Genomic DNA, 23017 nt, shown 5'->3' on the forward strand with positions numbered 1-23017 from the left:
CAGCAAGGTCTGGCGCCGGTCGCCGAGGGCGGGTTCCCAGGGGCGGTGGCCGAGCGTGGCCGGCGCACGCCCTCCGCCCCTGGGGCGCGGGAGCGTCGGCTGCAGGGCCCTGGCCGCCGAGCGGTGGCTCCGGAAGCCTGGCGACCGTCGCGGACGGGCGGCGCGCGACCGCCGGGCGCTCCCGGTAAGGCGGAGACGTGAGGGCGAGGGGGTACCTCGGACGGGGGGCGACGCAAGCCATCGCTTCTCGGCCTTTTGGCTAAGATCAAGTGTAGTATCTGTTCTTATCAGTTTAATATCTGATATGATCTCTATCTGAGATCTTTATATTAAATGGATTTTTGGAACAGGGGGTCGGAACAGGAGCTTGCTCCGTCCACTCCACGCATCGACCTGGTATTGCAGTACTTCCAGGAGCGGTGCACCTCCCCTCGGGGAGCCACCTGTGCGGTGCCAAAAATAGACCTGAGTGCCCTTTGGGGAAAGAGAAAGGAATTATTTAAAAAAAAAAAATGGCGTGTGTGTCTCAATAAAAAGTCCCCCAGAAAAATCTCTGCTGTGTGTGTGTGTGCCTGTGCGCCGGGGGCGGGGCTGCGCTGTGCGTCTCCGGGGGGAGGTCTTGGCAAACCACCACCACAACAACAAGAAAGAGAAAGCAAAAAAACTCGCACACGCCCCCCCCCCCCCCCCAAACAACCCCGCCCGCCGCAAGGTTTGTTTGCAAAGGCAGCCAGAGGAGGCAAGCCGCCGCTTTTTTTCTTTTCTTGTCTTTTATAACTAAATAAGCGTCCCCATACGAATCAGTGCAAGGAATGGGAGTGCCTGACTGACTGAAGAGAGAAGAGAAGAGAAGAGAAGAGAAGAGAAGAGAAGAGAAGAGGTTTTCTTCAAAGGCAGGCAGCGGAGGCAAGCCGCCGCTTTTTTTCTTTTCTTGTCTTTTATAACTAAATAAGGGTCCCCATACGAATCAGTGCAAGGAATGGGAGTGCATGACTGACTGACGGACTGACTGACTGAAGGAGTGAGTGAGTGAGTGAGTGAGTGAGTGAGGGAGAGAAGAGGTTTTTTCAAAGGCAGCAGAGGCAAGCCGCCGCTTTTTTTTTTTTTTTTTTTTTTTTTTAAAATCAATCAAGGGGGAGTGAGTGAGTGAGTGAGTGCTTGGAAAAGCAGAGGCGGAGGCAGAAAGACTGCGGCCAAGCAGTCTGCGGGGCGTCGGCCTTGCCAGCGAGCTGTGGAGGAGCCCCGTTCACACCCCATTCACACCTGCCGCTCCTGCCGGCAGGGACGGGGCGGGGCGGGGCGTCGGACCCGCGAGCGGGGCTGTCAGGGAGCAGTTGACGAGCCCCGTTCAACACGGGACTATCCGCTTCTGCAGGCAGCTGAGCGGCCGGGTAAGCGAGGAGGAGGCGGCGGGGGGGCGGAGCCCGCATGCAGATGGCCGGCGGAGGCTGCCGGGAGGGAAGGAAGGAGGGAGGGAGGCGAGCGGGGCGCCGCCCGGAGGGCCCCCGGCGCCCGCCCCCAGCCGGGGCTCCCTGCTCCGAGGGAGGGGAGGCCGAAGGAGGCGCGCGGGGCGGGCGAGCCGGTGCGGTCCCCGTGAGCGAGGAGAGGGCGGCGGGCGGTGAGCGAGCGGGCGGGACTTAGAAAAATTTTATCCCCCGGCGCTGGGGGACGTCTTGGGAGGGGGAGAGTACGTCTGTGGGCGTCCTGAGGTAAGGGGGGCTGCGTGCGTGCGTGCGTGAGGGTGGGAGGGGGAGGGAGCCCCAGCCTGCGGAAGAGGGAGAGGGAGAGGGAGCGGGAGCCCCAGCCCCAGCCCCAGCCCCAGCCCCAGCCGAGAGTGTAGTATACAGGATGTCCCCACTCGCCGCTCTTCTGGGCTGCTAAATCTGCCGCTCGGCTGGAGGCCAGCCCAGTCGCTCTTTGCTCTGCTCTGCTCTGCTTTGCTGTTCCCGGACTGCCGTCCTCAGTCGGCCTGCATGGCATGGCAAGCAGAAGGAAGGAGTGTCTGCCCAGCCGAGGCCATGCCAAAGCCGCCGCCGCTAACACAGGCCGGCCGGCCGACCTGCTCGGCTGTCACCATGATGACGCCGGGCGCCAGGAGGAGCCATGCAGATGAACGCAGGCCAGCCAACCCGGCCCGCCGCGGGGAGCGGCCTCAGCAAGGTCTGGCGCCGGTCGCCGAGGGCGGGTTCCCAGGGGCGGTGGCCGAGCGTGGCCGGCGCACGCCCTCCGCCCCTGGGGCGCGGGAGCGTCGGCTGCAGGGCCCTGGCCGCCGAGCGGTGGCTCCGGAAGCCTGGCGACCGTCGCGGACGGGCGGCGCGCGACCGCCGGGCGCTCCCGGTAAGGCGGAGACGTGAGGGCGAGGGGGTACCTCGGACGGGGGGCGACGCAAGCCATCGCTTCTCGGCCTTTTGGCTAAGATCAAGTGTAGTATCTGTTCTTATCAGTTTAATATCTGATATGATCTCTATCTGAGATCTTTATATTAAATGGATTTTTGGAACAGGGGGTCGGAACAGGAGCTTGCTCCGTCCACTCCACGCATCGACCTGGTATTGCAGTACTTCCAGGAGCGGTGCACCTCCCCTCGGGGAGCCACCTGTGCGGTGCCAAAAATAGACCTGAGTGCCCTTTGGGGAAAGAGAAAGGAATTATTTAAAAAAAAAAAATGGCGTGTGTGTCTCAATAAAAAGTCCCCCAGAAAAATCTCTGCTGTGTGTGTGTGTGCCTGTGCGCCGGGGGCGGGGCTGCGCTGTGCGTCTCCGGGGGGAGGTCTTGGCAAACCACCACCACAACAACAAGAAAGAGAAAGCAAAAAAACTCGCACACGCCCCCCCCCCCCCCCCAAACAACCCCGCCCGCCGCAAGGTTTGTTTGCAAAGGCAGCCAGAGGAGGCAAGCCGCCGCTTTTTTTCTTTTCTTGTCTTTTATAACTAAATAAGCGTCCCCATACGAATCAGTGCAAGGAATGGGAGTGCCTGACTGACTGAAGAGAGAAGAGAAGAGAAGAGAAGAGAAGAGAAGAGAAGAGAAGAGAAGAGGTTTTCTTCAAAGGCAGGCAGAGGAGGCAAGCCGCCGCTTTTTTTCTTTTCTTGTCTTTTATAACTAAATAAGGGTCCCCATACGAATCAGTGCAAGGAATGGGAGTGCATGACTGACTGACGGACTGACTGACTGAAGGAGTGAGTGAGTGAGTGAGTGAGTGAGTGAGGGAGAGAAGAGGTTTTTTCAAAGGCAGCAGAGGCAAGCCGCCGCTTTTTTTTTTTTTTTTTAAAATCAATCAAGGGGGAGTGAGTGAGTGAGTGAGTGCTTGGAAAAGCAGAGGCGGAGGCAGAAAGACTGCGGCCAAGCAGTCTGCGGGGCGTCGGCCTTGCCAGCGAGCTGTGGAGGAGCCCCGTTCACACCCCATTCACACCTGCCGCTCCTGCCGGCAGGGACGGGGCGGGGCGGGGCGTCGGACCCGCGAGCGGGGCTGTCAGGGAGCAGTTGACGAGCCCCGTTCAACACGGGACTATCCGCTTCTGCAGGCAGCTGAGCGGCCGGGTAAGCGAGGAGGAGGCGGCGGGGGGGCGGAGCCCGCATGCAGATGGCCGGCGGAGGCTGCCGGGAGGGAAGGAAGGAGGGAGGGAGGCGAGCGGGGCGCCGCCCGGAGGGCCCCCGGCGCCCGCCCCCAGCCGGGGCTCCCTGCTCCGAGGGAGGGGAGGCCGAAGGAGGCGCGCGGGGCGGGCGAGCCGGTGCGGTCCCCGTGAGCGAGGAGAGGGCGGCGGGCGGTGAGCGAGCGGGCGGGACTTAGAAAAATTTTATCCCCCGGCGCTGGGGGACGTCTTGGGAGGGGGAGAGTACGTCTGTGGGCGTCCTGAGGTAAGGGGGGCTGCGTGCGTGCGTGCGTGAGGGTGGGAGGGGGAGGGAGCCCCAGCCTGCGGAAGAGGGAGAGGGAGAGGGAGCGGGAGCCCCAGCCCCAGCCCCAGCCCCAGCCCCAGCCGAGAGTGTAGTATACAGGATGTCCCCACTCGCCGCTCTTCTGGGCTGCTAAATCTGCCGCTCGGCTGGAGGCCAGCCCAGTCGCTCTTTGCTCTGCTCTGCTCTGCTTTGCTGTTCCCGGACTGCCGTCCTCAGTCGGCCTGCATGGCATGGCAAGCAGAAGGAAGGAGTGTCTGCCCAGCCGAGGCCATGCCAAAGCCGCCGCCGCTAACACAGGCCGGCCGGCCGACCTGCTCGGCTGTCACCATGATGACGCCGGGCGCCAGGAGGAGCCATGCAGATGAACGCAGGCCAGCCAACCCGGCCCGCCGCGGGGAGCGGCCTCAGCAAGGTCTGGCGCCGGTCGCCGAGGGCGGGTTCCCAGGGGCGGTGGCCGAGCGTGGCCGGCGCACGCCCTCCGCCCCTGGGGCGCGGGAGCGTCGGCTGCAGGGCCCTGGCCGCCGAGCGGTGGCTCCGGAAGCCTGGCGACCGTCGCGGACGGGCGGCGCGCGACCGCCGGGCGCTCCCGGTAAGGCGGAGACGTGAGGGCGAGGGGGTACCTCGGACGGGGGGCGACGCAAGCCATCGCTTCTCGGCCTTTTGGCTAAGATCAAGTGTAGTATCTGTTCTTATCAGTTTAATATCTGATATGATCTCTATCTGAGATCTTTATATTAAATGGATTTTTGGAACAGGGGGTCGGAACAGGAGCTTGCTCCGTCCACTCCACGCATCGACCTGGTATTGCAGTACTTCCAGGAGCGGTGCACCTCCCCTCGGGGAGCCACCTGTGCGGTGCCAAAAATAGACCTGAGTGCCCTTTGGGGAAAGAGAAAGGAATTATTTAAAAAAAAAAAATGGCGTGTGTGTCTCAATAAAAAGTCCCCCAGAAAAATCTCTGCTGTGTGTGTGTGTGCCTGTGCGCCGGGGGCGGGGCTGCGCTGTGCGTCTCCGGGGGGAGGTCTTGGCAAACCACCACCACAACAACAAGAAAGAGAAAGCAAAAAAACTCGCACACGCCCCCCCCCCCCCCCAAACAACCCCGCCCGCCGCAAGGTTTGTTTGCAAAGGCAGCCAGAGGAGGCAAGCCGCCGCTTTTTTTCTTTTCTTGTCTTTTATAACTAAATAAGCGTCCCCATACGAATCAGTGCAAGGAATGGGAGTGCCTGACTGACTGAAGAGAGAAGAGAAGAGAAGAGAAGAGAAGAGAAGAGAAGAGAAGAGAAGAGAAGAGAAGAGAAGAGAAGAGGTTTTCTTCAAAGGCAGGCAGAGGAGGCAAGCCGCCGCTTTTTTTCTTTTCTTGTCTTTTATAACTAAATAAGGGTCCCCATACGAATCAGTGCAAGGAATGGGAGTGCATGACTGACTGACGGACTGACTGACTGAAGGAGTGAGTGAGTGAGTGAGTGAGTGAGTGAGGGAGAGAAGAGGTTTTTTCAAAGGCAGCAGAGGCAAGCCGCCGCTTTTTTTTTTTTTTTTTTAAAATCAATCAAGGGGGAGTGAGTGAGTGAGTGAGTGCTTGGAAAAGCAGAGGCGGAGGCAGAAAGACTGCGGCCAAGCAGTCTGCGGGGCGTCGGCCTTGCCAGCGAGCTGTGGAGGAGCCCCGTTCACACCCCATTCACACCTGCCGCTCCTGCCGGCAGGGACGGGGCGGGGCGGGGCGTCGGACCCGCGAGCGGGGCTGTCAGGGAGCAGTTGACGAGCCCCGTTCAACACGGGACTATCCGCTTCTGCAGGCAGCTGAGCGGCCGGGTAAGCGAGGAGGAGGCGGCGGGGGGGCGGAGCCCGCATGCAGATGGCCGGCGGAGGCTGCCGGGAGGGAAGGAAGGAGGGAGGGAGGCGAGCGGGGCGCCGCCCGGAGGGCCCCCGGCGCCCGCCCCCAGCCGGGGCTCCCTGCTCCGAGGGAGGGGAGGCCGAAGGAGGCGCGCGGGGCGGGCGAGCCGGTGCGGTCCCCGTGAGCGAGGAGAGGGCGGCGGGCGGTGAGCGAGCGGGCGGGACTTAGAAAAATTTTATCCCCCGGCGCTGGGGGACGTCTTGGGAGGGGGAGAGTACGTCTGTGGGCGTCCTGAGGTAAGGGGGGCTGCGTGCGTGCGTGCGTGAGGGTGGGAGGGGGAGGGAGCCCCAGCCTGCGGAAGAGGGAGAGGGAGAGGGAGCGGGAGCCCCAGCCCCAGCCCCAGCCCCAGCCCCAGCCGAGAGTGTAGTATACAGGATGTCCCCACTCGCCGCTCTTCTGGGCTGCTAAATCTGCCGCTCGGCTGGAGGCCAGCCCAGTCGCTCTTTGCTCTGCTCTGCTCTGCTTTGCTGTTCCCGGACTGCCGTCCTCAGTCGGCCTGCATGGCATGGCAAGCAGAAGGAAGGAGTGTCTGCCCAGCCGAGGCCATGCCAAAGCCGCCGCCGCTAACACAGGCCGGCCGGCCGACCTGCTCGGCTGTCACCATGATGACGCCGGGCGCCAGGAGGAGCCATGCAGATGAACGCAGGCCAGCCAACCCGGCCCGCCGCGGGGAGCGGCCTCAGCAAGGTCTGGCGCCGGTCGCCGAGGGCGGGTTCCCAGGGGCGGTGGCCGAGCGTGGCCGGCGCACGCCCTCCGCCCCTGGGGCGCGGGAGCGTCGGCTGCAGGGCCCTGGCCGCCGAGCGGTGGCTCCGGAAGCCTGGCGACCGTCGCGGACGGGCGGCGCGCGACCGCCGGGCGCTCCCGGTAAGGCGGAGACGTGAGGGCGAGGGGGTACCTCGGACGGGGGGCGACGCAAGCCATCGCTTCTCGGCCTTTTGGCTAAGATCAAGTGTAGTATCTGTTCTTATCAGTTTAATATCTGATATGATCTCTATCTGAGATCTTTATATTAAATGGATTTTTGGAACAGGGGGTCGGAACAGGAGCTTGCTCCGTCCACTCCACGCATCGACCTGGTATTGCAGTACTTCCAGGAGCGGTGCACCTCCCCTCGGGGAGCCACCTGTGCGGTGCCAAAAATAGACCTGAGTGCCCTTTGGGGAAAGAGAAAGGAATTATTTAAAAAAAAAAAATGGCGTGTGTGTCTCAATAAAAAGTCCCCCAGAAAAATCTCTGCTGTGTGTGTGTGTGCCTGTGCGCCGGGGGCGGGGCTGCGCTGTGCGTCTCCGGGGGGAGGTCTTGGCAAACCACCACCACAACAACAAGAAAGAGAAAGCAAAAAAACTCGCACACGCCCCCCCCCCCCCCAAACAACCCCGCCCGCCGCAAGGTTTGTTTGCAAAGGCAGCCAGAGGAGGCAAGCCGCCGCTTTTTTTCTTTTCTTGTCTTTTATAACTAAATAAGCGTCCCCATACGAATCAGTGCAAGGAATGGGAGTGCCTGACTGACTGAAGAGAGAAGAGAAGAGAAGAGAAGAGAAGAGAAGAGAAGAGAAGAGAAGAGGTTTTCTTCAAAGGCAGGCAGAGGAGGCAAGCCGCCGCTTTTTTTCTTTTCTTGTCTTTTATAACTAAATAAGGGTCCCCATACGAATCAGTGCAAGGAATGGGAGTGCATGACTGACTGACGGACTGACTGACTGAAGGAGTGAGTGAGTGAGTGAGTGAGTGAGTGAGGGAGAGAAGAGGTTTTTTCAAAGGCAGCAGAGGCAAGCCGCCGCTTTTTTTTTTTTTTTTTTTTTTTTTTAAATCAATCAAGGGGGAGTGAGTGAGTGAGTGAGTGCTTGGAAAAGCAGAGGCGGAGGCAGAAAGACTGCGGCCAAGCAGTCTGCGGGGCGTCGGCCTTGCCAGCGAGCTGTGGAGGAGCCCCGTTCACACCCCATTCACACCTGCCGCTCCTGCCGGCAGGGACGGGGCGGGGCGGGGCGTCGGACCCGCGAGCGGGGCTGTCAGGGAGCAGTTGACGAGCCCCGTTCAACACGGGACTATCCGCTTCTGCAGGCAGCTGAGCGGCCGGGTAAGCGAGGAGGAGGCGGCGGGGGGGCGGAGCCCGCATGCAGATGGCCGGCGGAGGCTGCCGGGAGGGAAGGAAGGAGGGAGGGAGGCGAGCGGGGCGCCGCCCGGAGGGCCCCCGGCGCCCGCCCCCAGCCGGGGCTCCCTGCTCCGAGGGAGGGGAGGCCGAAGGAGGCGCGCGGGGCGGGCGAGCCGGTGCGGTCCCCGTGAGCGAGGAGAGGGCGGCGGGCGGTGAGCGAGCGGGCGGGACTTAGAAAAATTTTATCCCCCGGCGCTGGGGGACGTCTTGGGAGGGGGAGAGTACGTCTGTGGGCGTCCTGAGGTAAGGGGGGCTGCGTGCGTGCGTGCGTGAGGGTGGGAGGGGGAGGGAGCCCCAGCCTGCGGGAGAGGGAGCGGGAGCGGGAGCCCCAGCCCCAGCCCCAGCCCCAGCCCCAGCCGAGAGTGTAGTATACAGGATGTCCCCACTCGCCGCTCTTCTGGGCTGCTAAATCTGCCGCTCGGCTGGAGGCCAGCCCAGTCGCTCTTTGCTCTGCTCTGCTCTGCTTTGCTGTTCCCGGACTGCCGTCCTCAGTCGGCCTGCATGGCATGGCAAGCAGAAGGAAGGAGTGTCTGCCCAGCCGAGGCCATGCCAAAGCCGCCGCCGCTAACACAGGCCGGCCGGCCGACCTGCTCGGCTGTCACCATGATGACGCCGGGCGCCAGGAGGAGCCATGCAGATGAACGCCGGCCAGCCAACCCGGCCCGCCGCGGGGAGCGGCCTCAGCAAGGTCTGGCGCCGGTCGCCGAGGGCGGGTTCCCAGGGGCGGTGGCCGAGCCTGGCCGGTGCACGCCCTCCGCCCCTGGGGCGCGGGAGCGTCGGCTGCAGGGCCCTGGCCGCCGAGCGGTGGCTCCGGAAGCCTGGCGACCGTCGCGGACGGGCGGCGCGCGACCGCCGGGCGCTCCCGGTAAGGCGGAGACGTGTGGGCGAGGGGGTACCTCGGACGGGGGGCGACGCAAGCCATCGCTTCTCGGCCTTTTGGCTAAGATCAAGTGTAGTATCTGTTCTTATCAGTTGAAGACCTCGGAGGAAGACGCCGTGGGATTGATCGTTTCTACGTGGGACCACTTGCTCCAGAGAATGGAAGGATCCAGCCCTTTTAAGGGCTTTTGCCAGCAGGATCCTGGGACCTGCACTGAACCCGCTGCGCTGACTCTGCAATCCAGGCTCCCCGCTGGGCTCCGCTGCGCTGGCTCTGCATCCTCATCGGACTCCTGCCTTGCTCCTGGGGTCCTCCGCTGCGCTGGCTCTGCAAGCACCCCCTGCCTTGGGTGAACCCCGGCTTGTGCTCCGCTGCGCTGGCTCTGCAGCCAAGGCTCCTCGCTAGGCTCCGCTGCGCTGGCTCTGCATACTCATCGGACTCCTGCCTTGCTCCTGGGGTCCTCCGCTGCGCTGGCTCTGCAATCACCCCCTGCCTTGGGTGAACCCCGGCTTGTGCTCCGCTGCGCTAGCTCTGCAACACAGGCTCCTCGCTACACCCCGCTGTGCTGGCTCTGCATCTGCTTCGCTCCTGAGACCCCCCGCTGCGCTGGCTCTGCAACCCCAGTAAGTTGATCTTCCACTCTGGTCAGTTTCACTTTTTGTATATTTCATTCTTGTCCCGCTGCGCTAGCTCTGCAACCCGAGTACTTTAACCTTTCACTCTGATCAGTTTCGCTTCCATTTCATTCTCGTCCCGCTGCGCTGGCTCTGCAACCCCACTAAGCTAACTCCCCGCTCTGGTCAGTTTCACTCCTGTTTGTCTCGGCTCCCTCTGTGCCCCGGCGGCCATTGCCACGTGGCTGGCCTCCCGCCCCCCCCTCTCTGCTGCTCCGCTTCCCCCATTGTGTTGATTCATAGCTGGTCAATTTCACTCCCGTCCGTTCTGTCCCCGCTGGCTCTGCAGCCCCAGTGGTTTAGCCTCCCACTCTGATCGGTTTCGCCCCTGACTGTTTCATTCTCGTCCCCGCTGCGCTGGCTCTGCAACCCTAGTAGGCTGGCTCCCCACTCTGATCAGTGACAATCCTGTCGATTTGTCCCGGCTCGTTCCGTGCCCCGGCGACCATTGCCACGTGGCTGATCCCCCCACCCCCCCCCTCCGCTGCTCCGCTTCCCCCATTGTGTTAGTTCATAGCTGGTCAATTTCACTCCCGTTTATTCTGTCCCCGCTGGCTCTGCAACCCTTTCACCCTGGTCAGTTTCACTTCTATTTCACTCTTGTCCCGCTGCGCTAGCTCTGCAACCCGAGTAATTTAAACTTCCACTCTGATCAGTTTCGCTTCTATTTCATTCTCGTCCCGCTGCGCTGGCTCTGCAACCCCACTAAGCTAACTCCCCACTCTGGTCAGTTTCACTCATATTTGTCTCGGCTCCCTCTGTGCCCCGGCGGCCATTGCCACGTGGCTAACCTCCCGCCCCCCCCCTCCCTCTGCTGATCCACTTCCTACCTAGTCGATTTCACTCCCGTCCATTTTATCCCCGCTGGCTCTGCAACCTGAGTAAGCTGGCCTTCCACTCTGGTCAGTTTCACTTTTGTCTATTTCGTTCTCGTCCCCGCTGCGCTGGCTCTGCAACCCCACTAAGCTAACTTCCCACTCTGGTCGGTTTTACTCCTGTTTGTTTGTCTCCGCTCTCTCTGTGCCCCGGCGGCCATTGCCACGTGGCCCGCCCCCCGGCCTCCCGCCCCTGCTGCTCGGCCACCCCCCCCTCGTTTTTACTATTATTATTTATTCTTCTCTGTCGACTTTGCTTGGGGATTTGGTTTCTGATTCAGGTGTTTTACTGGGCTGACTACTGGGGTTGTGCGTTGGAGCAATCGTTATCGCTGCTAAATATTGTAGTACCTGGCCATTTCTCCAACGCAGACCCCCCTGGCCCTCTGAGAGGCCGCCTCCTGGCCCCTTGGTCCCCTCTGGGACCACCGCAGCCAGAGGCCCCCTGCCCTGTTCCCCTCCCCCCCGGTCGGGTGTCTCTGTGCTCTATCTTTCAGCATGTCGAGACGCCCTGCCAGCCCCGCGAATGCCGCGTCAGGGGACTCCAGCTCCTCCGACTGCTTCCTGTGGCGACCTGTCCGGATGGGAACCAGACGGCACCCGCCAGGCCTGATGCCCAGTGACCTACCCAGAGCCCGGACACCACCAGATGCCAGAGGGCCCCCCCGAGAGCCGTGCGACGTCCAACACCCCGTGGCCGGAGACGCGATACCATCGTTCCAGCCCCCGCCGGTTCCAGATGCCAGCTCCAGCCCGGCCCGGTGTGGCCCTGCCGCCATGCCACCCGCAGTCCTTCCCTCCCTCCCTTCCTCCGCTGTCGACTGGGCGCTCCCGCTAGACCTGGACAGCAACTTTGCCCCCTGCTTTGCTGGGTCCGGGGTGTCCCCTATTGGAGGGGACACCGACCGATTTAACCATGTCTGGACCCCGCACCAGGAGGAGATCGCCCTGCTAAGCCCCCCCCAAACGCTGCTACCTGTAATTCCTTCCCCACCCCTGACCTGGGACTTAGTCTGCTGGCCCAACTCTGCCAGCCCCATCCTGCCTGAGGCCCTGGAGGTGTGGTCTCCCTCGTGGCCCCCTCCATCTCCAGTCCCTACCCCTGCCACATTAGGTCTACAGCCCCAGTCTCCCCTGAGCTCCAATACCTCCCCCCTACGCTCTGACCCAGACACCGCCAGCCCGGAACAATCTCCCCGGGCGGCCCAGAGCGACCAGCCATCCCCAACCCACGCTCCCGCTCCTGCCCGCACGGCTACCGCTCCGAGCACGGCTACCTGCGCTGTCGCCTCGTATGCCGATGCCGTTAGGGCCAATCTCTCAGGGAGTACCTCCAGCCCAGAGAGTGCTACCGACCCCAGGGGACCCCGCAGACATAGCATGGGGACCCCACCGCCCCACGTCCCGACACCAGTCACAAGGGCTGCCGGCTTGAGACCGATTAGAACATGCCGGCAGCAAGCAATTCCCGTCGCACTGCTCTCGGAGCGCTGCTCCAGTGACTCCCCCTCCCCCATCTGGTCAGGTAGTGACGACTCGGCATCCTCCCCCTCCTATGTTCCTGACCCCCTGCCTCCCCGTACTCGCCCGAGGCGGGAACCCCGTATCCCCCCACCCAGCGACGAGTTCCAGGGGCTCGCACTTATCGAGTTCCCTATCCCTAAGAATCGCCCCGCCTGCCCATGCTGCTCCACCTACAAGGGGCTCACAACCACCACCTCTCTGCGCCAGCACATCAGGCAAGTGCACAAAAAGAAGGTGGGCTTCCGCTGTGCCCACTGTGCCAAGCCTTTCTTAGCCCTAGCGGGGTGTAAGGTCCACCAGTCACGGTGCCCCGCCCTCCCTAGGGGAACACCTGCCAGCTCACCCCTAGAGCAAGGACCCTCCCCAGACCGCTTAGCCACGACCTCGCCTCCACCAACCACGCCTGCCACTCCAAGCCAGGAGCCCGTTATCCCCCAAGACCCAAACAGCCACGGGTCCTCTTCTAGCCGCAGTTCCGCCGTTAGCGGCAGGCCCCCTAGGCCCTCCAGAATCCCCACCCTCCTCCAGCCCCACCAGCGAACCGCAGCCTCCATCAGCCTCGCTAACCTGTCCCAGACGGTTCGGGAATACGTCCGAGGCGTGAGACTCAACGTGGCGGAGAGACGGACCAGCGCCCCTCCACGGCTCCAGCCCTACTGCCCTCCCTCACGAGACAACAACACCAGGTGCCGACCCGGCCAGAGGGAGGGACCCAGCAAGGCTCGCGGAGGAGACATCACCAACAGTCGCCCTCCTGCCGCCCCCAGTAGTCGCCATAACGCACCCAGATCCGGTACCTCTCGCCCGCCTCCTGTTCCAGACCACAGACCCGCCGCACGCCGCGACGACCCTCGCCCTGCTCTGGACGCCCCAGAGCAGCGCCGCACCACCGTGCACGCCCCTCTGACTCCTGCCGCCCCCAGTAGTCGCCACGGCGCACCCAGATCCAGCGCCGGACCCGCCGCCGACACCGCTCTCCCGCCTCCTGCTCCAGACCACAGACCCACCGCACGCCGCGACGACCCGCGCTCGGCTCTGGACGCTCCAGAGCAGCGCCGCACCACCGCACACGCCTCTCCGACTCCCGACCCAGGGGAACACCGGGCCCCTGCCGCCTCACCCGCCGTACCCGAGACTGCACAACCAGACAGCCAGCGGGTGAGGGGCAACCGAGAGCGCACTGCCACCGCCTGGCAGCTCCTCTGGATAGAGGAACTGAGAGACACTAACTCCTTCCGTGACCTGGAAGACGTGGTCAAAAGATTCACGGAGGAGCTAGCAGAGGGACTCGTGGCCGACGAACAAGCCCCGACCCGTACGCAGCACCCCCGACGCGGACCCCCAGCACCGAGACCCGACACCGAACCCGCCATAAACAACAGGAGAAACGACCGCCAGACCGACACGGTAGCCGCCACCCGCCTCCAGCGCCTGTACCGGTCCAACCGTCCCAAGGCGATGAGGGAGATCCTCGAGGAACCCTCGCCATTCTGCGACGTTCCCGCAGACCGCCTACACGCCTACTTTTCCGATGTCTTTGACCATGCAGCATGCCCCGAGACCCACCGCCCAGACTGCTTGCCCCGGCTGCCCCGTGTCGACTCCGCAGACGACCTGGAACGTGACTTTACCCCTAAAGAGGTGTTTGCCAGGCTCGCCAGGACCTCCAACACGGCACCGGGGAAAGACGGCATCAGGTACCAGGTGTTCAAGAAGCGTGACCCTGGTTGCCTCGTACTCGCCGCCATCTTCAACTTGTGCAAGCAGTTCCGGCGTATCCCCAGCGCCTGGAAGTCGTCCATGACGGTTCTGCTCTACAAGAAGGGCGACCGGCAAGACCCTGGGAACTGGAGACCCATCTCCCTCTCCAGCACCATTTACAAACTTTACACTAGCTGCCTGCCGCGAGACTTACGGACTGGGCGGTGAGTGGAGGTGCCATCAGCGCCGCCCAGAAGGGCTTCATGTCCTGCGAGGGGTGCTACGAGCACAACTACGTGCTGCAGGCGGCCATCCAGTCAGCCAGACGGCGGCAAAAGCAGTGCGCCATGGCTTGGCTGGACCTTTCCAACGCCTTCGGGTCCATCCCCCACCACCTCATCTTCGACACACTGCGGGAATTCGGCCTTCCGGACTTTTTTCTCCACCTACTCAGAGACTTATACAGTGACTGTACCACCACCATCCGCGCCGAAGAAGGCGAGACCGCCCCCATCCTCCTCAGGCGGGGGGTCAAACAGGGCTGCCCCCTCAGCCCCATTGTATTCAACCTGGCCATGGAACCGCTCCTGCGCGCCATGGCGAATAGCCCCGCCGGCTTCAACCTCTACGGCGAAAAGATCAGCGCCCTGGCCTACGCCGACGACCTCGTTCTCCTGGCCGACAACCCAGAGGGCCTCCGCATACTCCTGGAGGTCGCCAGCCGCGCGGCCGAATGGATGGGCCTGCGCTTCAACGCCAGGAAGTGCGCCTCTCTGCCCATCTCTGGCAACGCCGGCGCCCCGGTACACCCGACGCAGTTCGAGATCCAGGGGGAACCCATGACCGCCCTGGCCGACGGCGAATCATACTTGCACCTTGGCACGCCAACCGGCATCCGCGTCCAACAGACCCCGACGGCAACCATCGACGGGATTCTCGAGGACGCCAAAAAGATTGACGGCTCCCTGCTCGCCCCTTGGCAAAAGATCAACGCGTTAAACACTTTCCTCATCCCCCGCATCCCCTTTGCTCTCAGGGGCTCTGCTGTCGCCAAGGGGCCTCTGAACAAGGCAGACCGCGCCATCCGGCAGCTGGTCCGGAAATGGCTCTACCTCCCCCAAAGGGCCAGCTCCGACATTGTGTACATCTCACACAGGCAAGGGGGTGCCAACGTCCCGCGCATGGGAGACCTGTGCGACATCGCTATCGTGACGCACGCCTTCCGTCTCCTGACGTGCCCAGACCGTAGAGTGCGCACCATCGCGAGCGCCGCCCTGGAAGAGACCATCGGCAAGCGCGCCGCCAGGGCCCCCGCTCCGCAGGACATCGTCGCCTTCCTCAACGGTTCTCTCGAGAACAACCTAGGACGGCAAGGGGGAGAATTGTCCTCCCTCTGGTCCGGCGCTCGCGCCGCCACCTGCCGCCTGGGGAAGAGGATCGGTTGCTGCTGGACCTGGGTGGAGGAACGAGGCGAAATGGGCATCCTGATCCCGCGCAGAAACTCCGACCAGAACACCGTCGTCACGCCGCCCGCCCGAAAGCTGCTGGAGAGAGTCCTGAAATCCACCCTCCGCTGCCTCTACGCCGAGAACCTGAAAAAGAAACCAGACCAGGGCAAGGTGTTTGAGGTATCCAGCAAGTGGACCGCCAGCAGCCACTTCCTTTCCGGGGGGAGCTTCACCCGCTTCGCCGACTGGCGCTTCGTTCACAGGGCCCGCCTCAACGGAGCCGTCCGCTTCGGCAACCGGGACAAGCGCTGCAGACGCTGCGGTTTCGACAACGAGACCCTGCCCCACGTCCTCGGCGGCTGCGAGATGCACTCCGAGGCCTGGAAACTGCGCCACAACGCCATCCAGGCCCGCGTCGTCAAGGCCCTGCCTCCGACCCTGGGCACCGTCGCGGAGGACTCCGTTGTCCCGGGCACCAACAGCCTCCTCCGTCCGGACATTGTTATCACTAACGAGGAGGCAAAGAAGATGGTCATGGTGGATGTGTCCGTCCCCTTCGAAAACCGGTCGGCGGCATTCTGGGCGGCTCGCCTGCGAAAGATGACCAAATACACGCCGCTGGCGGACGCCCTGAGGGCGAGAGGGTGCTCAGTCGAGATCTACGCCCTGCTCGGAGCGCTGGGGTCGTGGGACCCCCAGAAGGAACCGGTGCTGGAATCCTGCGGCATCGGAAAGAGGTACACTGGCCTCATGAGGCGGCTGATGGTCTCCGACACCATCCGGTGGTCCTGCGACATCTACACCGGGCACGTCACGGGCCACCGCCAGTACCACAACGCACAGGAACACTGAAGAGCACGGGACTTCGGGAGGGTTTTTTTGTGGGGGGTTTCCAGCCCACGTCCTTCCCCCCTCTTTTTCCCTCCCACGAGACTGAGCCTGTGGCCCACCCCCGGATGCGGTCCACAACTGTGCCAGAGGACAGGGATGCGGAAGACGACGACGCCGCGGGACCCGACTGACTCTGAGGACTCTTGATACGGAGTCAGGACTTTGCCCCCTTGAACGTGAGACTTTGGAACTGGACCTTTGCTTTTGGACTTTGAACCTTTCTTGGAACTTTGTAACTGGACCTTTTTGGACTTTGATATCGAGTCTGGATTCTACCTCCTTGGACTTTGAGACTCTAAAACCGGACCTTGGTGCTCGGACTATTTCAATGGGCCTCTGGACTACATCCCCCGCTAGCCACAGCGGAACCAGCTGACTGTCGCTCGCCACAGGGATCAACAGGGGCCCCTCTAGGGGCAATTTACCCCCCCCCCGAGGGCTCCTCCCCCCCGGCAAGCGCAGCAACGAGGCCAGAGAGGACAAGGACGCGGCGGAACAGGAAGCCGAGGGACGAAAAAGGACTCTGTGTCACTTGACACCAGAGGAGGGCTTGTTTGGGGGTGTTGGCTCTGCTACCGCTCCCCCTCTCTCCCGAAGGACAATGCCTAAAATCGTTCCAGAGGACAAAGGAGCTGAAGAAGAGGACATCGAGGGACAAGGAAGGACTAAGGACTCGGTGTCGTTTGACACCAGGGGAGGGTTTTTTCCAGGGGGGTCTCCCACGTTCCCCCTTTTTTCCCTCCCCAGGGGCTGAGTTACAACCGCCCCTCAGATGCCCCGAGAGGGAACCAAGGGCCCATCGGCCCTCCCGAAACGTGCAATCCCCAGTGCACACCATTTTCCCCACTCTGTCCATTGGGACACACCCAGGGACCCCTGGGTCCCCCAGAAAAAAACCTCGATACGGGTCGGACCCCAGGAGAGCCAAGCTCTGCCCACTCACGGGGTCCCACACACCTATCTCTTCCCCACAACCCTTCTCTTTAATCCACCCTCTCTCACGGTCTCCCGCTTATACTTGACTTCATCCAGGGCCGTTCCCCCAGGCGACTGTAAGCCCGGGCCCCCAAACAGCCCCCTCCCCTCGGATCCCCCAATTCCCGCTTTCGCCGGCGGCTGGCCCGTCCCCCACATGGCCTGCCCCCCCCCCCCCCGCCGAGTCTCTCGCAGCTTGCTGCACTGCCGCCGCTTGCCCTGCCCGGTCACCGCCGCTGCTGCGGCGCCAGCATGTCTGGGCTCCCCGGGACCTATCCCAGCCCACGGACCGTGCCCCTCGATCCCGGGCCTTTGACCGGCTACCCCTTGGCCCCCCCCCTTCCTGTGCGCCGGCAGCTGGCCCCCTTCCCCCACATGGCCAGCCACCCCGCCAAGTCTCGTGGCTTGTTTAACTGCTGCTGTTTTCTCTGTGTGAAAGGAAGGTATTGAGGCCTACTTAGAATATGTCAAATGAGCACCAGTTTAATTGTAAGTGGAAAGGAAAGGCAGCACTCTCAGATACAGGAGATAAAAATAAAAACAAAATTTGATTGGTTGACCAACAATAACCCCGCTTTTAGGGAAGTAAGTAACTCAGACAGCAGTATGCAACAAAGTGCTGATTACCCCAAATGGAGCAGACGAAAGTTTTTTGTAAGGGCAGAATGAGACAACAAAAATCTAACGTCAGCAATTGTCAGGCGAGTGGAGAAGTACCAAAATACCGAAACAGGGTATATAAGGTGGGCTGAAACAGACCACGAGCGGACGGGTTGCGAATCCGAAAAGCCAGGTCTGATCAACCAGGGCTCCCTCCCCGGCGCTGAATCTCGCTGCCGTACATAAGCTCCGAAAGGGGAACAAATAAGCTCCGAAAGGGGAACGAACACCAGTCGTAAGTTGCAACGAAAAATCCAAAGAAAGGAAAAACATAAAGAAAAGAATATCTCCTGAATCTAAGCAATGCTTCTATCTTTCTTAACGTGAGTATTATATAACTGTTAACTCCATAAATTTCTTAAAGGTAACTCAGGAGGGTATATCAGTAGGAGAAGTTGTTATTTCTTGTTATTTTTAACTGTACTGTTTTTCTACTTTTTCTTTGTATATTATATTGTCTTAAAAGAATCAAAAATAATGAATTGATTTAAATGGAAAATTGATTATAAAGTAAATAGAAAAAATAAATAATCTGTTTGACCCTAAAAAGAAGTATTCCTCTCTCTGTGGTTTCAAATCCTTTAAAGAACCAAACCCAGTTACCGAAACGACGTAGACACCGTGACGCACACCTACCGCCTCCTGACGTGCCCAGATCAAAGGGTAAGCGCCATCGCCCAGGCTGCAGTGAAAGAGACCACCCGTCGTAGCATCGCCAGGGCCCCCAACCAGAAAGACATGGCCACCTACCTCAGCGGCTCGCTAGAAGCGGAATTCGGAAGGGAAGGAGGCGACCTGTCCTCCCTCTGGTCCCGCGTCCGCGTTGCCACCCGCAGTTTAAAGAAGAGACTTGGCTGCCACTGGGTATGGGAGGACGCCCCCCCAGACAGGATGGCTCTGTGCTTTATCTTTCAGCATGATGAGATGCCCTGTTAGCCCCCGGAATGCCACTTCCAGGCACCTCAAGAGACTGTGCAAAGCCCTTCTTAACCCTGGCAGGGTGTAAGGCCCACCAAATACGGTACCCTGCCCTCCCTATGGGGACACCTCCCCACTCCCCTCCAAACCAAGATACTCCCCCAGATACCTTAGCTGTGACCTTGCCTCCACCAACCACGCCTGATACTCCGAGCCAGGGACCTGATATCACCCAAGGACCAAATAGCCATGGGTCCTCCCCTAGCCACAGCACCACCACTAACAGCAAGCTTCCCAAACCCTCCAGAATCCCCACCTTCCTCCGGCCCCCCCAGCGAACCGCAGCATCCGTCGGCCTTGCCAACCTGTCTCAGACAGTCCGGGACTATATCCAAGGCATAAGGCGCAACGTGGTAGAGAGACGGACCAGCCCTCCTGCCCTCCCTCACAGGACAACAAAGCCAGGCACCGACCCGACCAGAGAGACAGACCCAGCCCGGCTCCAGGGGGAGACGTCACCAGCAGCCACCCTACTACTGCCCCCAGGAGTCACCACACCGCACCTCGATCCAGTACCAGACCCACCATCGACACCGCCCGCCCGATTCCTGCTCAAGACCTCAGACCCGCCGCACACCACGAAGACCCGCGCTATGCTCTGGATGCACCAGAACAGAGCCACACCACCCTACGAACCTCCCCGCATCCCGATCAGGGGGAACACTGGACTCCCGCCGCCTCACGCGCCGTACCCACAACCGCAGAACCAGACAGCCAGCGGGTGAGGGGCCATCGAGAGCGCACTGCCACCGCGTGGCAGCTCCTCTGGACAGAGGAGTTGACGGACATAAAATCCTTCCAAGATCTGGAAGAAGTGATTAAAAGACTAACGGAGGAGCTGGCAGAGGGACTCGCACCTGATGGACGAGACCCAGCCTGTACGCAGAATCCCCGCCGCAGACCCCCAGCACCGAGACCCAATGCCAAACCCGTCGTCGATAGAAGGGGAGACGCAGACCGCCAGACCGACAGGGTAGCTGCCACCGCCTCCAGCGCCTGAACCAGGTTAACAGTCCTAAGGCGATGAGGGAGATCGAGGAACCCTAGCCGTTTTGCGACATTCCCGCAGACCGCCTGCACGTCTACTTCACTAAGGTATTCGAGCAGCGTGCCCCGATACCTGTCACCCAGATTGCTTGCCCCAGCTGCCTCGTGTCGACCCTGCAGATGACCTGGAACGCGACTTTACCCCCAAAGAAGTGTTTGCCGGGCTTGCGAGGACCTCCAACACCGCACCGGGAAAAAGACGGCATCAAGTACCGTGGCCAGTTCTTACCGGCATGCTGGCCCGGCCCACTTTCACTTCTGGTAATTATTATACATTTTCTAAATAGCATTCTTAGTTGGCAGAAGTGTATTTGCAGCAGAAAGACATCAGTTCAGTAGAAACATCACAAGAGGCTAATACTGAGTTTAGAAGACAACTAGCAATTGTTCTAATGAAGGAGTCAGGTAATAACATTCTCCCGTGTACTATAGACTCATTAGGCACATAAGATAACTGTCTGTTACGTAACATAATTCTGGTTATCTTAATACCCCTAAAGTGGGGGGTCTCAAGCGTTTGGTTCTGTAATGGTGACAATTCATCAATAGTATGTTTAAGTACCAAAAAAATTAGGATGGGGTGAAGAGTTGCTATTGATAGACCAGTTAAATAAAATTGGATATTTTTATATCCCGATGCAGTAAAGTAAAACTGTGAGAAAATAGGAAACAAGAAAAAATATGTTCAAACCAGTGACTGGATTAAAACATTGACAATAATTAACTCAGGATTTGCACTGAGCATTAGTCATAACATAATCAGCATATATTGATTTTTTTTCAGAAAGCGTGGAGGACTACTGCATATACTGCAGTCTTGTTGGTTGTGAAAAGGAAAGTGAGGATTGCAGGGCGGTAAGAAACACAGAATTGTATCAGAAACGCATGCCATAGCCTGCTTAAGAATCAGGATTCTTGTGAAAATTCCAGTCAGTCAACATTTCCATCATGGTGATAGGCCAGAGGTTAGCAAAGTGCGGTCCACGGGCCAATTCTGGCCTGCAGGACCATTCTACCCGGCTCTTGCGCTCCTGGCCCCTTCCCTTCCCCCAGCCCACGAGCAGCAGATCCAGCACAGGACCAGAACCAACTGGGAGAACCGCCATCACCTCCAGACCGGCTCACCACCACGATTGTAGCAGCATGGACAGCAATGCCTACAACCAACAGAGCCTTCGCCAGTTGGACTACACCTGCCCAGGCTCTAGGTCCATCCCTACCGCTCCCAAAGAAGGCCACACCCCGCCAGCACCCAGCAGCACATAATGCCCTGCACTCCAGGAGGAACCGATCAAGAAATCCCCAAGAGCCCCGTTTGCTCGGCATGGCCCCACATCACCCAGGAGGCACAGAGGGAGCACCAACCTGCCACCTGTGGATTCCCACCTTGCAGCTGCACAGACCCACAACCCACCGCCGCATTCTCCTTGATGCACAGGTGTAGACACATTTAAGAGCCGGTTAGACAGACACCTGTCAGGGAGGATCTTGACTGTGCCTGGTCCTGCCACAAGAGCAGGGGACTGGACCTTTTGAAGTTCCTTCCAGTTCTTGTGTTCTATGATTCTATAACTTGTCAATCTTAGAACCAGCCTCTTGTAATTTCTCCCCCCCCCCCCTACTCAGTTCTACACCTATCACCCAATGGATTATTAATGCATTTTACTTTTCCAACCTACTTCTACTACAGCTTGTGCATCCGGGTGCTTCTAGTTTGTAGACAATGGAAATCACATTTGTACATGATTTAACAATCCAGTTACATGTGTTAGTTGTTTGCATGCACTCATCTGGGGCACTGTGTGACTGATCATATGCATCATGTACCCTCAATCCCTGTAACCCTCCCCCAACCCAAGCCTCTCCCAGATCCCCTATTGTTTTTATATATTGTTTCAGGAGCAAAACACATGACAAGTGTACATTTCCTTAATAAAATATTTCAATCTGTAGGAATGAGCTACTGGGATCACTTTCTGACTGGCAGGGGTAAGGAACTGCTCTTGTAAGATATTGCTACTGGAGGTAGCCGTTCTAAACAGTCCTTTGTATAGAACAGCTGCTTATAGGACTGTGCTACTGCTAGCAGTTACTAACATGTCTGACAGTAACAAACTGTTATTCTAAGACATTGCTACCAAATGTAGCACAGTCCTACAGGGAGCAGTTACACAGTATGAAGTGTAGTCAACAGCTAGGCTACAGCTACACTGCAGGGTGTCTAGACTGCACGTGCGTTCTTGCACAAGTAAATTTACATTGTAGGGTCCAAAAACAAAGCTTCTTCCAGAAGAGTTATTCCTCATGGGGAGAGGAATAAGCCCCTTGGTGCAACAGCTCTTCTGCAAGAAGGCAGTGTAGACAGGCAACATAATTTTCTTGCACAAGAAAGCCCTATGGCTCAAATGGCCATCAGAGCTTTCTTGCGCAAGAGAGCATCCACACTGCCACGGACACTCTTCTGCAAAAGCACATCTCTTGCGCAAGAGCCCATGGCAGTGTGGACACGCTCTTGTGGAAGACCCTTTGCACAAGAACTCTTCCGCAGAGCAGTTCTTGCGCAAGAAGCCTGTAGTGTAGACGTAGCTGTATTGTCAAACCCTAATACCAGATCTAGCAAACTTCTGTAGGCTCAGCGCCTCTTGTCGTGTTTCAGGCTTCTCTCCCAGGGCTCCAGTTCAGGATTACATGGAATACAGCACACTTCTTGCTTACAACACTGAGGTTTGGTTTTCTGCAGGCATTTTACACCATTGACTCAGTTAGCTTGCTGTCCAAAGCGCTTGCAGACTGCCCCCAATGTGTTATCTGTCATTCACAGCCTTTACAAGTGCGCTCTCTAAGCAGGGGTCGGCAACTGTTTTAAAAAAAGAGCCAAACTACATGAAATTTCAGAGCAACTGGTCAACAAAGAGCCATATAAGAATGCTCATTTGCATGACTGAAAATATAGGACTAAATATTATTGATCATTGACATGAGGAATAGCAGCATAAATGAAACATTGTACTCACAGACCATTTCATGGGACTTCTGCTGTTGGCACCTTTCTGCACATCTCTTTGACATTGACATTGTAAATGGTCACATCCAGCCTCACTCCTGCAGTCAGCGGTCTTCGGTCAATCTTATGGCAAGGGTTGGAAATATGGGGGTGCAGGAGTTTGGATTGGGGTGTACCAGGAGCTCAGGTCAAGGGGGTTGGATGTACGATGGCCTCAGGGCACAGGTTTGGAGGGTTTGGGGGTGCAGGAGTGTTATGGTACTGCATTCAGATGGGGGCTGGGCCCCTATTGGGGGCTTGCTGGCCAGGCATCATTTTTAAAAAAAGCAAAATGTTTCAACACTGTGTCTATCTGCGGCAGGGGTAGGAAACCTTTTTTTCCAGTTAGGAGCCACTGCCCCATAGGAAAAAAGATATCAGT

General features: G+C 59.5%; 1 protein-coding gene and 5 non-coding genes across 6 annotated transcripts; all 6 read left to right on the forward strand.

Moving 5' to 3' along the window:
* The first annotated feature begins 239 nt into the window (after window positions 1-239).
* On the forward strand, window positions 240-430 carry LOC149522126 (U2 spliceosomal RNA). Its single transcript, XR_016347471.1, has one exon. It is a non-coding gene; the product is annotated as a U2 spliceosomal RNA (small nuclear RNA).
* A 1962-nt stretch (window positions 431-2392) lies between these two features.
* LOC149522127 (U2 spliceosomal RNA) lies at window positions 2393-2583 on the forward strand. Its single transcript, XR_016347472.1, has one exon. It is a non-coding gene; the product is annotated as a U2 spliceosomal RNA (small nuclear RNA).
* Window positions 2584-4541: 1958 nt separating this feature from the next.
* On the forward strand, window positions 4542-4732 carry LOC149522128 (U2 spliceosomal RNA). The gene has a single exon (XR_016347473.1). It is a non-coding gene; the product is annotated as a U2 spliceosomal RNA (small nuclear RNA).
* Window positions 4733-6710: 1978 nt separating this feature from the next.
* Window positions 6711-6901, forward strand: LOC142825003 (U2 spliceosomal RNA). The gene has a single exon (XR_012899547.2). It is a non-coding gene; the product is annotated as a U2 spliceosomal RNA (small nuclear RNA).
* A 1958-nt stretch (window positions 6902-8859) lies between these two features.
* LOC149522129 (U2 spliceosomal RNA) lies at window positions 8860-9056 on the forward strand. The gene has a single exon (XR_016347477.1). It is a non-coding gene; the product is annotated as a U2 spliceosomal RNA (small nuclear RNA).
* Window positions 9057-11748: 2692 nt separating this feature from the next.
* On the forward strand, window positions 11749-17021 carry LOC149522130 (uncharacterized). Its single transcript, XM_089771474.1, is given in 4 exon segments — window positions 11749-13789; window positions 13792-13968; window positions 13971-14077; window positions 14079-17021. Coding segments are annotated over 4 exon segments (4140 nt in total). The 3' UTR covers window positions 15894-17021.
* The last annotated feature ends 5996 nt before the right edge of the window (window positions 17022-23017 follow it).

This window comes from Pelodiscus sinensis, chromosome 19, assembly GCF_052426305.1.
Source record: "Pelodiscus sinensis isolate ZL-2025 chromosome 19, ASM5242630v1, whole genome shotgun sequence".
Taxonomy (NCBI): Eukaryota; Metazoa; Chordata; order Testudines; family Trionychidae; genus Pelodiscus; species Pelodiscus sinensis.